At 48.5% G+C, this 15,548-nt stretch overlaps 1 protein-coding gene across 1 annotated transcript; it reads left to right on the plus strand.

Annotated features, from left to right (window-relative positions):
- The first annotated feature begins 747 nt into the window (after positions 1–747).
- Positions 748–15,163, plus strand: DMRTC2 (DMRT like family C2). The gene is made up of 9 exons (XM_007506337.3): positions 748–905; positions 9,975–10,184; positions 10,540–10,697; positions 11,028–11,107; positions 11,331–11,505; positions 11,808–11,916; positions 13,938–13,998; positions 14,330–14,507; positions 14,922–15,163. The coding sequence occupies exons 2-9, from the start codon at positions 9,979–9,981 to the stop codon at positions 15,041–15,043; spliced, it is 1,089 nt and encodes a 362-aa protein (XP_007506399.1). The 5' UTR covers positions 748–905; positions 9,975–9,978; the 3' UTR covers positions 15,044–15,163.
- Positions 15,164–15,548: the final 385 nt, after the last annotated feature.

The raw sequence follows: 15,548 nt of genomic DNA on the forward strand, positions 1-15,548 counted from the left end.
AAGTTGGCAGTACTCAGTTTGATATCCTTAGGGGATGCCAGTGGTGACCAGAGAGACATCCTTAGAGGAAACTGGTGATACCCAAAGTGACGTCATTGCTAACAATGGAAAAATGGCTCCCTCCTCCTCTGGTGGGGTGGCACAGAAGGGGGATGTTGGTACCCAGAGTGTCATCCCTTCACATGACCTTGAGCCAGAGTCCCTCAGGATAGATGCTGATTCTGTTTGCCCCAAGGGGGCAGAACCTGGAAGGGATGGGGCAGTATTACATTTTAGAATATAATGAATTACATTAAATTATCATTAAATGTATTTAGCATATTCTATATTGTATCTGCATGTTGTGATATCATAATAAAATGACATCATGATAATATTATTATAATATTCTATAAGGAAGGGCTACATAGCATATTAGAGCATGCTAGGAAATGTCTGAGGCCAGGTTTGAATTTAGGATCACCTGTCTCTGGACCTTGTTCTATTTGCTGAGCTGCCTGCCTCCCCCTCCCCTCATCCCCAACCCAGACAAAATGAGCTAACAGTTGTATAGTCCTAGGCAAATTGGCGCTATCAGTGGTAGCTCCGCCCCTTCCGCTTTTAGGGCGGAGCCAGCATTTCTGGAAACCTGGCTTTCGACGCCTCATTGGCTGCCTCGGCTTCAACTTTCCCTCCCTCCGCTGACTCAACTCGACATCCTATTGGTTGAGTGCTGGGGAGCGGGAAGGCCCTCTCGAAGCTCCATTGGCTAGTTCTGGTAGCAGCACTTGGAGGCTATTGGTGGAGGCTGTAGAAGGCGGGAAGGAAGCAGGCGCGAATCGAGGCTCCTCCCTCCCTTCTCCTTTCGGGCTCTGGTTCTGTGTGTGCTTGGAGTCACAGGTCCTCGCTCCCATTCCGAGGCTGAGGTAACTGATCCTGCCACAACCCGCGTGGACAAGGCCTCGGCCCCTCCCCTCGAGATTCCATCCCACCCGCGCCTGCCTGCGCCCGCGCGAGATCTACCCCCCCCCTCCGTGGTCATCCCTCCCCCATTCCTGCCCGCTCTTCTTGGCCCTCCACACCCCCCTACGCTTCCCGTACCCTCACACCTAGGGTTCTAGTTCTCGAGTCACTCCGCCCCTCTCCCTCCCTCTGGTGAAACCCTGAGGCTCCACTTTGGTCGAATTAGTTTAGTGATCTCTGTAATAACTTTACCGATCCCTGTAACTCTTCCAGGCTGCTCTCCACCGTGCCCCTCCCCCCATGCAATGATTGGATAATCGGAGCCTCTGAGGGAGGGCAGAATTTGGGAGGTCCTGGGTTCCAATTTACCTCAAACATTTCCCATCTGTGTGACCTTAGGCAAGTCACTTAACCCCCATTGCTTAGCCCTTACCACTCCTGTGTCTTAGTGATGAAGGTAAAGGCTAAAAAAAGAAGGGGGGTTGGGGCATGCTGGCTCCCACTCCATCCTGTATCTGTGCCCCCCTCCCCTATCCTGGTCCCAGACTCTCCAGGATGGGGTTCCTGAGGTAGGACTTGTTCTCAGTACACACACAGCCCATGGCCTCAACCCTTTGTTCAGTCTTGTCTGACTTCCTGCCCCCATTGGGGATTTTCTCTGCATAGACTCTGCAGTGGTTGGTCATCTCTTTTACAGCCCATTTGACAGATAAGGAAACTGAGGCAGACAGGGTAAAAGAACTGGTCTAGGGTCAATAGCTAAAACCTACACAGGCCAAAGCTTCTTGGGGCCCTTAGTAATTTTTAAAAGTGTGAGGGGGTCCCAGGCCTACAAAGTCTGAGAACAGGCCTGTCTTGATCTGGTGACTGCCAGGCCTAATGCAGCTGGAATCATGGAGCACCCAGAATGGGCTGCTGGGGTTGGGAGGTTGTGATTAAATTTTTTTTTACTTTAATATTCTTTTATTTTTTATTTTTCTTTAAGAGGTATTTGGTTTTCCCAGTTACATGTAATAACAATTTTCTTCATACATTTTCTGAAGCTATAAAATCCAAATGGTCTTCCTCCCTCCCCTCTCCTGGAGATGGTGAGCAGTTTGATCTAGGTTCTGTGTGTATTATCTTGTAAAAGCTACTTCCATTATTGGTCATTGTTGTAAGAGAATACTAGTGAAAAAACAAAACCCCCAATAGGAACTTGTGATTAAGTTCTATAAGAAAGAAGGAATAGGAAAGGGATGATGATGGGCAGCAGAGAGAAGGCAGAACTGGGCAACTTATGTTTCTGTTTTCTCCATCAAGAATGACTAGAATTGGGAAGGATAGAATTAAAATAGCTTTCTGGGGATTGAGACCCAAGATAAATGAGATGGTTTAAGAGCCAGCTAGCTGGCCTCAGGAAAAATGGATATACGGCTTGGGCTCTGAGGGAACATCTGGTAAAGGGACTTGCTGAGCCTCTCTCTGTGATACTTGATAAACTGGGCAGTGGTGGGGGTCACAGAAGAGCATGTGGCCCCATGTCCAATAAAGGGCTGATGGTACATTCTTCAAACTGGCAAGCTTGACTTTTAATCCTTGCACCACTCTAGGACTCACTATTAACCAGGGTAACTATGCATCTTAGAAAAGAAAGGGCCAGGCCCAGAGACAGGAGGTTCCGGGTTCAAACACCTCAGACACTTCCTAGCTGTAAGACCTGGGCAAGTCACTTAACTCCCATTGCCTAGCCCTTACCAGTCTTCTGCCTTAGAACCAATTCCCAGTATTGATTCTAAGACAGAAGGTAAGGGTTTTGAAAAGAAAGGGATGATTACAGTCAGCCAGCATGGCTTTGCCAAGAAAAAGCCATGCCAGAGGCTTTTTTAAAAAATATTTTTAAATAAATTATAATTTTAATAAAATTTAATAAATAAATAAATTTTAATAAAAAATTTTAGATAAAAATTATTTAATTAGTCAATTTAGAATATTTTTCCTTAGCTACAAGAGTCATGTTCTTTCCCTCCCCTCCTGTAGCCAACTCACAGTTCCACTGGATTTTACATGTGTCTTTGATCAAAATCCATTTCCATATTGTTGATGTTTACACTAGGGTGATCATTTAGAGTCTATATCCCTAATCATATCCCCATTGACCCATGTGATCAAGCAGTTTTTTTCCTTCTGTGTTTCTTCTCCCACAGTTCTTTCTCTGGATGTGGATAGTGTTCTTTCTCCTAAGCCCCTCAGAATTGTCCTGGATCATTGCATTGCTGCTAGTAGAGAATTCCATTACATTTGATTGCACCACAGTGTATCCTTCACTGTGTTCAATGTTCTCCTCGTTCTGCTCCTTTCATTCTGCATTAGTTCCTGGAGGTCGTTCCAGTCTCCATGGAATTCCTCCACTTTATTATTCCTTTGAGCACAATAGTATTCCATCACCAACATACACCACAATTTGTTCAGCCATTTCCCAATTGAAGGGCAGCCCCTCATTTTCCAATTTTTTTGCCACCACAAAGAGCACAGCTATGAATATTCTTGTACAAGTCTTTTTCCTTATGATCTCTTCGGGGTACAAACCCAGCAGTGCTCTAAATGTCCTTTTTAAACAGAACAGCTTCAATGTTAGCTCAAGAGAATGCCCTCGGAGTAGTGTACATATCTGGATCTCTGTAGCAGGCTTTCTCACCATATCTCTGCAAGTATGATGGAGTGATATAGGCAGAATCACGGTGTGAGGCATTAAGTGGATTATGGACGGCTTGAACAAGGTCTAGAGAGCTGTGATTAATGAAGCAGTGTCTGCCTGGAGAGGAGTCACTATTAGAATGCCCCAGTGATCTGCCCTTAGTCTTTGCTGTCTAACATTTCTATCAGTGACATGGAAGAAAGATGGGATACTACTCAGAGTTGTAGAGGTCAAAAACCAAAGGATAGCTTATGTACCAGATAGCAGAATCAATACCCAAAAAGATCTTGACAGGCTAGAACAATTGGCTAGATCTGTTAGGACTAAGTTTATCAAGATGGTGGTCTACACTTGGGTCCACAACTCAACTGTTTAACAGATGGAGTCAGTGTGGCAACAGGAGAGACCATGTGCAAAGGCCCAAAGGGGTTGGTATTAGACATTCAGAGCTCAGAGCCTTTCTCTTAGGCAGCCATGACAACATGTTGTGTAGAGATTGAGGGAAGAGATGCTTGTCCCAATATGGTGCCCACTTAGGGTTGCCATCTTTCAAGAAGGACATTGAAAAGTGCCTTGTGCCCAGAGAAGGTTGATGGAGATGGTAAGAGGATGACAATCCCTGCCATAGGAGGCTTGTGTATATGGCCCCTTCTTGGAACCGTTTTAGAAGAAATTCTGTCATGGTTAACAAGATGGCTTCTCGGATTTTTGCCGATTCTGTCATTTTGTGATGCCTCTTCCCTATACTTCTCCCTCTACAATCCCTACAACTCCTTTCCATTGTGAATATTTCTCCAGTACCAGGTGACTGACTTCCTTCCCTCCTTTGTGATCCTCTCTCCTCTCTTTATCTTTTCCTGCCTTAATGTCTTTTCTTCCTAGTCTTTTCCCCCTTCTCCCTCGTTCATTCCTTCTCTTTTTGGCTGGAAGTGTGTATACTGTGAGGCTCAGCTTAATCAGAAATGGAGCTTAACCAAGGGAAGTAGGAGCTGGGGAGGGGGGTTTCACTGGAAGCATATTCCCTGGGGTAGGGATATAGGAGAGGTAGAGGAGACTGAGTATAAAGAGGATGGAGGGGATCACTGGTGAGGACTTGCAGAGAACACTTAGGTGCATGCGTGAGGTGGGTCAGACCAGGACAGGGAGTCTAAATTAGAGGATGAATGAGAGAAACAGGCCAAGTGGGCCTTGGGAAGTAATGAACTGAACAGGAGATGCTTAGAGAAAGACAAAAACACTAGTCAACAGACAGTATTAAGCACCTTCTATGGGTCAGGCACTGTGCTGTGGGCTTGGCATACAAAGAAAAGCAAACACCTGCAGAGATGGGGCTTAGGTAGTATATTGGAAAGGGAGCAGGTGAGGCATGGATGGTGAAGGGACAGTGGGCTTGGAGCCACAAAATCCCTGGGATTTACCTCTCTGAACTTCCACTTCTCCTAAAAACCAAAGCTAAGATTATTTGTACTACTTCTCTCACGGGGTTATGAAAAAATGCTTTATAAGTTTCTGAACACTAGAAAAATAGAAATTATAATAAACATTCACATTTCTCTGTTATGTTATAAGATTGTCTTTATCATATTTCTCTAATTCCTTAAGGTTTCCAAAGCACTTTATTTATAAAACTCCTTAAAGAAAGGTAGTGCAAGTATCATTATTCTGTTCTTTTAATTTTTATACTATTATTATTACATTCTTACATCAATATTTTAGTGGATCACACAGATGGGAGTATTCTCTCCAAGTTGCAGTTCAAAATTCATCAATTTTAGGAGCAGCTAGATGGCTCGGTGGACAGAGAGCCAGGCCTAGAGATGGGAGGTCCTGGGTTCAAATTTGGTCCTAGATACATGCTAACTGGGTGACCCTGGGCAAGTCACTTAACCCTCATTGCTTAGCTCTACCTGCTCTTCTGTCTTGCAAAAAATACACAGTATTGATCCCAAGACAGAAGGTAAAGGTTATTTTTTTTAATCTATTGGTATTCCTCAGCCTCTGGGATTTTTGCCCTTGTAAAATGAGGAGATCATATTTATAAAGTACTTTGCAAACCTTAAAGACCTATATATGTGCTCGCGCTTGTTTTCAATGTGTTCCCACATATAGAGGATATCCTGAAGCCTTGGAGGCTTTTCTCTGGGTCTGCTAACATTCTGAGGATCCCAGGGCACTATTCAGGGTGTCTATCTGGCATCTTCCTCCTGCCACGTGACAGGCCCCACCTTTCTCCTTCCACACATCCCCCCACTGTTTAGGCCCTCCACAATTCTTATTCTTTGAGGGTTGTGGCATGTCACAATTCACAGCCAAATAGTGCTGTTGAGAGAATGCTGGTGTCAAAAAGGATAGCTTTTGGGTCAGGGATCTTTGCACACTGACTGGCCGGTTTCTTAAATGCAGTCTTGCCTGTTCTGTGCTGAGCCCAGCCTATTGTCCTTCTTTGGTGCCTGGCCAAGATCACTACACTAATAAACTAACCCAATAGTCTGCCTGTACAATTGCATTTGTTGGTTTAGTTTTTTCCTTTGCAGATTGGGAGGACGGTCTCTTTGGAGTATGCCTGGACTTGATTAATGCAGTTGTGGGGCTGGCGGGGGACCCTAATGCAGTCAGCACAAGGTCATTGCCAAATGACAGGAGCAGCTGCAGTAGCTCATCCACTCCAGGAGATTCCTCTTCTGTTTCAGCTGGGAGCTGGGCTTTCTCCACGGGAGTGGCACATGCCCCTAAAGAGCATGGGTCATACGGATTTGGGGATTAGTCCCTATTGATCACTAATGATTGGTTGAACAGAGTTATTCCTGTGGCTGTCTATATGGCTTATATGGATGCACAGGAGTCTCCTTCTTGGGGGAAGAGAGCTTTTGAGGCACTTTTGTGCCACCAAGTCAAATGCCTTTTCATAATCAACAAACAGTAAACACAGTGAGACCTTGTATTATCTGTCTTTCAGTCAATTGTGGAGCTGTAAAGATGTGGTCTGCTATAGAAAATTGGCTGTGAAAGCCTGCCTTTTTCCTTGTCAGATTTTCATCAAGAATGCCCTCAATACATATAGTTCATTCTCATAAAGATTTTATAGAGATGAGAAAGTAGGCATATGGGTCAGTAGTTGCTGATGCCTTCTTGTTCGACTTTTTTGGTAATAATACCATTTGAGATTTTTTTTCCAATTGTTTGGTGTCTTCCCTTCTTTGAGATTTCAAAAATCAATCCCCTCAGTGCTTACAAAATTGGGTTACCTTCAGCACAGATTCCTTCTCTGTGTATTTAGTCCTGTCCAGCCACCTTTTCTGACTTCTTCTGCTTCCTCATAGAGCTCATTTGGTAACAAAGCCAAACGTGGCGGGGCCTTTGTTATCAGAGATGGGAATAGACTCCTAAAGGAATGCTGACATGTTTTCCATTTTGCTTCTATTTCTTATCCTCCCATTTTGATCTATAAATGCTCCTGGGACAATCTGGCTTGGCTTTCTGAAGATTCATTTTCCCCTTCACTGCCTCTCACTGGTTTGTGGAGGTGCTACTGTGCATAATTTTTCTTTACCCACCTCCATGATGGTTTTCCGCCACTCTTCTCCTTGTTTTGCACAAAGTTTGTGCCAGAGAGAACAAATGTTTAATTGCTGGGCTATTTTCCTGGCTTTTTTAGTCTCCATGTTTTGGTCTCTGCTTTATTTCGTTAAGCTTTTGTAAGAAATGGTGCTACACGCAGGCACTAACTTTACCTTTATCTATTTCCTGTTTTTCAGTAAAAATAGCTCATTCAAATAAGTTGGGTTGAAGCTATTGTAATTGCAAACAATGTCTTCTCCAGACTTTTTAGTCTTTCTTTTAATTTGGTGTTGATTTTGACCTTTGCTCTAGCTGATTGCTGGTCTGACAGCACCAAGAGGGCTGATTTCTAATGACTCCATGTGAATGGGCAGTCATTTCCTCACAAGATAGAATCAGGGCTTTTATGCTATTATGTGCCATCTCACCTGTCCAGTCCAGGCATGAACCTTCTGACTAGTCTGCAAGCCTGGGTGTTTTGTATCTTAACGTAGTTTGGTTTTTGCCATCCCGCCTGCCTTCCTTCATGTCCGTCTCCAGGATGTACTTGATTTGGTGGGAGAATTTCTCAACTTCCTTCTTTTTAATATCGGTTAACACGTGGTATAGGTCTGTTAGCAGTAGTCTGGTGGTTTGGGCTTGACTTGACCTGAGTTAGATGACACACGGTTCCTGTTGCCTTTTGGTGCCCAATAAAATTAGTTTCTGTATCTGACGCCATAAGGAGAACCTGTAAGCTGACCTCCTGCTTGACTACATCTTCTTCGTGTCTTCTACTTCTGTCTTCCGCGTGGTTGTCACTATTTACATGGCTCAGTTTCTCCAGCAGTATCTCAAACGACTAGACAAAAATAGCGCAGAGTAGCAACAGATAAATGAGAGTTTCAAAGCTGTCCGAAAATTGTGTGGTTGATTTTCGTCCCTCCTCCTCCCTTAACCACTGCTGTGTTTGTTGTTGTCTTGGGAGCCCCTGAGGCCTGAGGGCCATTTTGTTCTTCTCTTTTGTTCCTGGGCTCTCTATCCCGACTAAGCAATTCCTCCTCCCTCCTCTCTGGTCCAGGCTGAAGTCAGAGAATTGAGGAATCTTTGCCCTAGGCTAGTGCAGCCTCCTTGTTTTCACATGAAGGAACAGGAGGCCCAGAGATGGTAAATCAAGGTCATCCGGCCTGAATATGCATTCAGTGCTTTTTCTGTCATGGCATATGAAACCTCTACAGCTCAGTGAAACCTCCCTTACCAAAAGCCTTCAGAAACTCAGGGACTTGTGGCTTTGTGGCGTCATGCGAGCACATTTAGCCCCAGCTCTGTGCGACGTTTGGCCCTTAACAAGGAACCCAGTTCAGGCTTCTGTTATAGAGGCTTGTAATAATTAGAGAATTAAATCACATCCTGGGCAATACTAATCAAGAGGCAATGTGGCGCAGTGGGTAGAGAAGTCCTCCCTGGAGCCAGCACTTATTGACTCTGTGAAGGGACAGGTCTCTTCTGGGCTGCAGGCAACTCCCTAAGAAGAAGAATAGCAACAACAAGATCATTTCTAGAGTCCCTTACAAATAACCCAGGAGGTAGATGCTATTATCATCCCCATTTTACAGATGAGAAAACTGAGGCAGACAGTGGTTCAGTGACTTTCCCAGAGTCAGAGCACTAACAAGTATTTGAAATGATGAGTTGTTGAGCAGATGCTGACCAGAGTTGGGGGTGAAAGTTTCCTCCCTCAAGGGTTCTCTGTACTTGGGAAATGACAAGTCTGATCCAAAGCAACAACAAAAACCCTCCGTTCATTATACTAACATATCTGCAAAATGGTGTCATGGATGGAAGGCCAGATTGGAAGTCAGGAATTCAAGGTTTAGCTCTGACAATGACTAGACAACAGACAAGTCATTTGCTGTTCAGTTGGTTTTCAGTCGTGTTCGACTCTTCTGACGCCGTTTAGGGTTTTCTTGGCAAAGACATTGGGGTGCTTTGCCATTTCTTTCTTCGGTTCATTTCACAGATAAGGAGACTGAGGCAACCAGGGAGAGGTGACTTGTCCAAGGTCACATAGCTAGTATGCGTCTGAGGCCAGATTCAAATTCAGAAAGATGAATCCTGACTCCAGCACCAGCACTGTAGTGACCCACTTAGACAATTTTCTTCCCCATCTACCCACCCATCATTGCCCCAGGTAACTCTCTAAGATCAAGCTAAGATGAGTTGCCATCTGTATCAGTGAAGGGAGTCACCCAATCAATGAAATTATAGCTCTAAACCCAAAAAGGTCTATGAAATGGTGTTATTTTATTATAATGAATTAATACCACATTTGTCATATCCTTTTTTGTTTTTAAATAAAAACCCTCACCTTCTGTCTTGGAATCAATACTGTGAATTGGTTCCAAGGCAGAAGAGTGGTCAGGGCTAGGCAATGGGGGTCAAGTGACTTGCCCAGGGTCACACAGCTGGGAAGTGTCTGAGGCCAGATTTGAACCCCAGGACCTCCCGTCTCTAGGCCTGGCTCTCAGTCCACTGAACTGCCCAGCTGCCCCTGTTATATTCTTTCTATGTGGTCGTTATGATTATTTCATCCTGGTGTAATTTTGTTCTGTCTGATTATTCTAAATACCTGTGGAGCCGGTACATGAAGAGGAATGATTAAAGGAAGGGGCTACATGGGAAAGGAGGTATATGCAGGTGTGAGCATCCAGAACCACAGAGGGTGGGCTGGAAGGGAGCTGTGAGCGGGGTGACTGCCCAAAAGGGCCTGGTGAATGGTCAGGCAGGGATTCTTCCTTCCTCCCACCTCTTTGCCCAGCTCCATGGAGACCAGCGGGGCAGCGAGTGTCCAGAATTGTCCTTCAGACTCCACCACGGGAGACGAGGCCACACCCCCAGCCAGCCAGCCCTCGAGCCGTGCCCCAACCTGTGCCCGCTGCCGCAACCATGGCATCACTGCCCCTCTCAAAGGCCACAAGCACCTGTGCCTCTTCCAGGCCTGTGAATGTCGTAAATGTGTCCTCATCTTGTGAGTATCCCAAGAGCGGCCTGTCTCGGGAGTGCAGAGCGTGGCCCGAGCTGCTGCCTGTTTGCCGCTGCCTCTGGTCCCCAGCCAGCAAATCCCTTCATCATTTATCTCCTGTCTTAGAATCCACCGATTGTAGCCCTCAGAGCCGGAGGAGCCTCAGGAGAGTAGCTGGTCCACTCCTTTCATTTAACTGAGGCCCAAAGAAGCTAGGTGACAGTTACCTAGGAAGTAAGAAGCACAGGAGGAATTTGAACCCAACTCCTCTGAGGCCAAATGCAGGGATCCCACCCCAACCAACCAGGCCTTCAATCCTAGAACCCAGGTGACCACCGACCTTTGACCCCTTCTCTTTCAGGGAACGGAGGCGTGTCATGGCTGCCCAGGTGGCTCTTCGGAGACAGCAGGAGGCTCAGCTGAAAAAACAGCTGGGCCAGGGCATGCTGAGAGACGAGGTAGCCCCCCTCAAGATCTCCAACCATGGGAAGTGGCGGTCTGCCCACCCTTGGGCCCCAGGTAAATGCCCTCCCTCTGGCTAAAGGAAGAAGAGAGGAGGATGCTGGGGCGAGAAGGATTCAAGGGGAGCAGGATAAAGCCTGGGGCTGGGCAGACTGCCCTGGGAGGCTTAGACCTGGGCCTTACCGTGTGGTTTCAAAGAGCCTCTGCCCTGTAGTATTCCCCGCTTGTCCTGTCCAAATGGGGGCCAGAAAGTTTGTCCCTTGACCTCACAGAAGGACCTAGTGTGGAGGAGTACTGCGGCTAGGTGCAAGAAATGACTGTGATGGGTTTGGGGAGAGTCGGCCCCCAAGGGGAGGGGCTCCTATCAACTCGTCCTGTCGTTCCCAGCTGGGAAGGAGAATGTGGGCCCCCAGCCCGAGGGGGCCCTTCAAGGAGTTCCCCTGACCGTGCTGACACCCTTTGAAAAGGTAAGATGTGCCCCTGGCCCAGACGCTTCTCATCTCCCTCGGTTCGGATTCTCCTCCCAGCCACTATTGGTCCCACCCTCTGTATTATCAGTCTGGTTCCTCTCTTCCTCCCTCAGCATTCCCAGCCTCGGTACTCTCCACCCTTCCCCCTGTGGCTCCTGGCTGGTCCCTACTCACTCCTAGCCATCCACACACCCCCCCCTTTTAACCATTGCCTTTCCAGGAGAGCACCCCTCAGACCTTACTGCTGAGTAGGCCACTGGACATCTTGCCACTGACCTGGCACTCCGGGCCCTGGTACCCTGGGCCCTGGCTTTCCCCCACCCTGTCAGTGTCCCCCCCACTTCGGTGTCATCTGCTGTACCAGGAGCTTGGCGTCCCCTTGCGCCCATTCCCTGGTAAGATGGTGGGAACTGGGGTGGGGTTAGGATTGAGGCCTATGTCCTGCTGTACCCATTCCCCAGGAGGTAGGTAAGAGTTTGTGGGGAGGGAGGACCAGAGCCTGAGTCCTTCTGCACATGTTTTCTAGAAGAATGGGTGGGAGAGGACTGGCCCCAGCTTTGACCCCATCGTCCCCATGTGAGACAGGAGAGGAAGGGAGGGGCTGGAGAGTGCTGGGAGCTCTGAGCAATCCTGGTAGACCCCTGGAAGAGACCCATATGCTGACCCCATCACCTCCTCTCCTTTCCTACTGGGCCAGGCTTTGACCTGACCAACCATGGAGCCCTCCCAATCTACCCAGGACAGTGCCAGCTGCTGATGGCCCCCGTGCCAGGGGAACCCTCCAGGCTTTCCAGTCTGGCCCAGCCGTGAGTTTCTGGGCCTGGAGCTGTGGGGTGGGACAGAAGATGGTCTGATCGGGTGTACGCGATTGTGTGCGTGCGTGCGTGCGTGCGTGCGTGCGTGCGTGTACGTACGTACCACAAAGTTTAGAACTGGAAAGGACCGAGCAGGGGCCAATCACTTAACCTCTGCTGGCTCAGTTTCCTCATCTGGAAAATGGGGTGTAACTTAAGAATTTCCAGAGATTGAGTTCTGGATAAGCAAATCAATTTATTGATCAGGCTAGCAATAATCAGTAAATTAATTGGTCAGGGACCTCTTTCAGTGATAAGATAAAGGCATTCAGCATCTTGAGTCCTTAAATACAATTTTGGAAGTTCATTATTCAGCCCTCCCCTAGACATCTCTAATTAGTGACTACTCAGTGAAGAGGGGGCTTAATAATATGTGGTCCCATCCCAATTCCTTAATGATGATGGAAAATCATATGTCAATCCTAAGATTTCAGCGTCAAGGTGAAGAAATCAGATTATGTCCAGTTAAGAGCAAACTTCCTCAGTTCATCTCAATGGGAGATCCAAGGACGCTGCACCCCAGGCTTAGCTTAAGGACAAGATGGGGCTCAAAGTCTGGCCCAATTTTAGAAGCTGCTCTGAGGCAGGAGATATAAGGGAATGAGGGAAGAAGCTCAAAACACAGAGCAAGCCCCAATTAGAAACTCCTGCAGAGCATCACTTAGAAATAGAAAATGTGACAGCATTAGAAATCCAGCTTCTGGGGATGATGACGGCTGCCTCGGAGTGTTGTTGTGAGACCTGGAAAGTACTCTGCCAGTGCCTGGCCCATGAAGGAGCTCCAGAAACATAGAGCCCTGCCGGGGCAGCTGCCTTATCCAGAAGCCTCTGTGATCCCCGAAATTAAGACTTTCCCAGGGCCCGTTCTCTGCTCTTTCTTCTCCCCCTCGCACCCTGGTATCTGCTCCATCTCCCTGCCCCTTCCCATCTGGGGGTGGGGGTGGGAGGGCAGAAGCCTTCCTTGTGGGGATACACAGAATGGCTTAACAAGTGTTGGATGGGGCATTGGTATCTGCAGAGACTGAGAATGTCTCTAGTAGAAGAGACACCTCCGTTCCCTCCAATGGAGACGATCACAAAGCCCCAGTTCTTATCCTTGTTCTGCCTCAGTTTCTCCCTGTGGCCTCTTTCCTTTGGTCTCTTATTTCCTTCTGTAAGATAATGGACGGTGGAGTTTCTTTAGCGGGGTGCAAGAATGAGAGAGGCTTCCCAGGCCAGGCAGTGGGGGGTGGTACTCAGAGGACCACCCTGGGTTCAGATTCTGACCACCAGCTGTTTGGATCTGGTCAGTCCCTATAGCAGGGCTTTAGGCTCCTCATAAGGAAAGTGAAATTAGACTGGAGGATGATAATAATTAGAAGAAACAGCTCCAAGAGCCTTAAGGTTTATAAAATACTTTTAGAATTATTACCTCATTTACACTCACAAGAGTCATGGAAGGCAGGTGCTACCATTTTACAGATGAGGAAACTGGGACCTGGAGAAGTGACTTGCCCAGGGTCACACTGCTAGGACTTCCTGACTTCAGGCCCAGCATTATTCACTATATCACCCAACTGCTTAAGTTGGAGGCAGACTGGGGAGTCAGTGAGCATTTATGAAGCACCCTGTGTGTTCCAGGCACTGGGAATAGAATGGGGAGATGGGCCTTGCTGTGGAGGCTAATGGGGGAGACACCATGGAGGACCTTCCTGCTGCAGCTTCCTATAAGCTCAGGAGCCCGCAGGTCCCCAGGAGGGTTGTGGGCCTGGGATCTGCTCCATGAGATGATTTCAGCAGTTGTGTGAGGCATGAACTGGAGAGAGGAGAGAGCGGTGATAATAGTGCAGAGCAGAGCAGAGGTGACCAGAGGCTACACCTGAGTGGGGAGGGTCTGACAGGTCTTGGCAGTAGGTTCGAGGTGGGAGGGAGGGAAGTCGAGGAGTCGGCCATGACTGAGGTTCCCCTTTGTCTTTGCTCCTTCCTTGCTCCAGATGCTCAGCACTGATTCTCCAGCCCTGCGGCCTCCCAGACCCACTGCTCCTGCAGCCCCAGGTCCTGGGTCCTGTGAGGAGACTAGGGGTTGGGGGGACCCAAATGCCCAGGTCTTGGGGAAGGAGGGAGGTTGGAATTCTGGAAACTTGGAGTCTCTCAAGTGTTCAGGGCAGGGGGACCCAAATATCTGAGGCCCTGAGGGCCTGGGTCCTGGCCTTGCTGTCTGCCTCTGAACAAGATCTTGTGTTAGAATGGGACCAGGGCGGTGAGAGCTGGGGTCTGGGGATAAAAGAACCAAGAGAGACCTGCAGTCCAGGAAGGGTCAGCCGGGCCTGGGAGGGCAAAACAGGAGTTTCAGGTCATGTTCTAGCTCCCTCCTTTTCTCCCTTAGGCTGCCGAGGCCTCCAACCTGGCCTGGGCATTGGCCCCCACGGAGCACCAGCTGCAGCAGGAAGCAGCAGAGGCTTTGATGGGGCTGAGGGATTCCCCCCAAGCCCCTCGGAACCTGCTGCCTGTTGGCCCCCCCAACCCTACCTGGGTGTCTCTCCTCCACCCTGGCAGCCTCTCAGGTAAGGTTGTGGTTTGGGATAGCCCAGGATGGCTTCTGGGAGAAGCGGCAGCCCAAGTTGGGCCAGGAGGGGAGGCCCAGGGGAGCCTTGGAGAACTAGGAAGGTCTTGGAGAGAAGTAAGGGAGCCTGGGAGACCTACAAAGTGGTCCAGGTTGAAGAATAGAAGGTGTATTAGAGATCCCGGAGGCCTTAAATGCAAGGCTGAGGAACAATGACAAGACCCTGGTGGGACCTGAGCCAAGTAGAGAACAGCAGAGGGGGGAGAAGCCCAGAGGCCTTCAGGGAGGTGATGGCCAGAGGTCATGGGAAGAACTATGACTTGAAGCCAGGAGAGGGCCTCAGGCTCTGTGTCTCTACTTACACTGTCAGCCTCTGAGAGGAGACACAGTGACCCTCTCCCTTTCTTTCCCCTAGGCCCAGAAACCAAAAAGGAAGGCAAGGAAGCTCGGGGGGCAGGGCCCTCGCTGCTCCCCAGCCCAGCCCCCTCGGTGGCCCTGCACATTGGCCACCTGGGGTCCATCTCCCTGCTGGGCTAAGGCCCCATCGAAGCCTTCTGTGCCCGGAGGACAGAGCATATGAACAGGCTGGGGTGTTGGTGGGCTTGTCCCCTCAGGCCTGCACCCTGTTAGACTAATTTCAGTAAAGTGTTATGAGACCTGGCTAGAAGCCCCGGGTGTATCTGTGCATGTCTGTGTCTGTGTGTAGATCCAGGTGATACTACAGAGCACCAGGCCTGGAGTCAGGCAGACCCAAGTTCAAATTCAACCTCAGGCACTGTTTAGGTAGTCACTTCACCTCTGTCTGTCTTGGGGTTGTTAAACTGGGAAAAAACCACAGAAGGATTACATAGTCAGGAAAACGAAGTCTTTAATCAGGAGAGGGCTGATGGTTCAATCCTTAGGCCTGGACACAGAGTCTCGGCTCAAAATCCACAGAGCCCAAGGCTCTGGCTACTGTGTCCCTGGGAGGGCCCCTGCGCCAGACGACAGCTCCGAGGAGCCATGGCAATTGGGGGACTTATGTGCCTCTTGGGGACCAAGG

The sequence above is a fragment of the Monodelphis domestica genome, chromosome 4 (genome assembly GCF_027887165.1).
Source record: "Monodelphis domestica isolate mMonDom1 chromosome 4, mMonDom1.pri, whole genome shotgun sequence".
NCBI lineage: Eukaryota > Metazoa > Chordata > Mammalia > Didelphimorphia > Didelphidae > Monodelphis > Monodelphis domestica.

What these genes read in the sequence shown, in the direction of transcription:
- DMRTC2 (XM_007506337.3), top strand. Translation starts at nt 9,979, where the DNA reads ATGGAGACCAGCGGGGCAGCGAGTGTCCAGAATTGTCCTTCAGACTCC. An exon ending in CTTTCCAGTCTGGCCCAGCC is followed by an intron (nt 11,917 to 13,937) that starts GTGAGTTTCTGG and finishes TCCTTGCTCCAG; the next exon opens with ATGCTCAGCACTGATTCTCC. An exon ending in CCACCCTGGCAGCCTCTCAG is followed by an intron (nt 14,508 to 14,921) that starts GTAAGGTTGTGG and finishes TCTTTCCCCTAG; the next exon opens with GCCCAGAAACCAAAAAGGAA.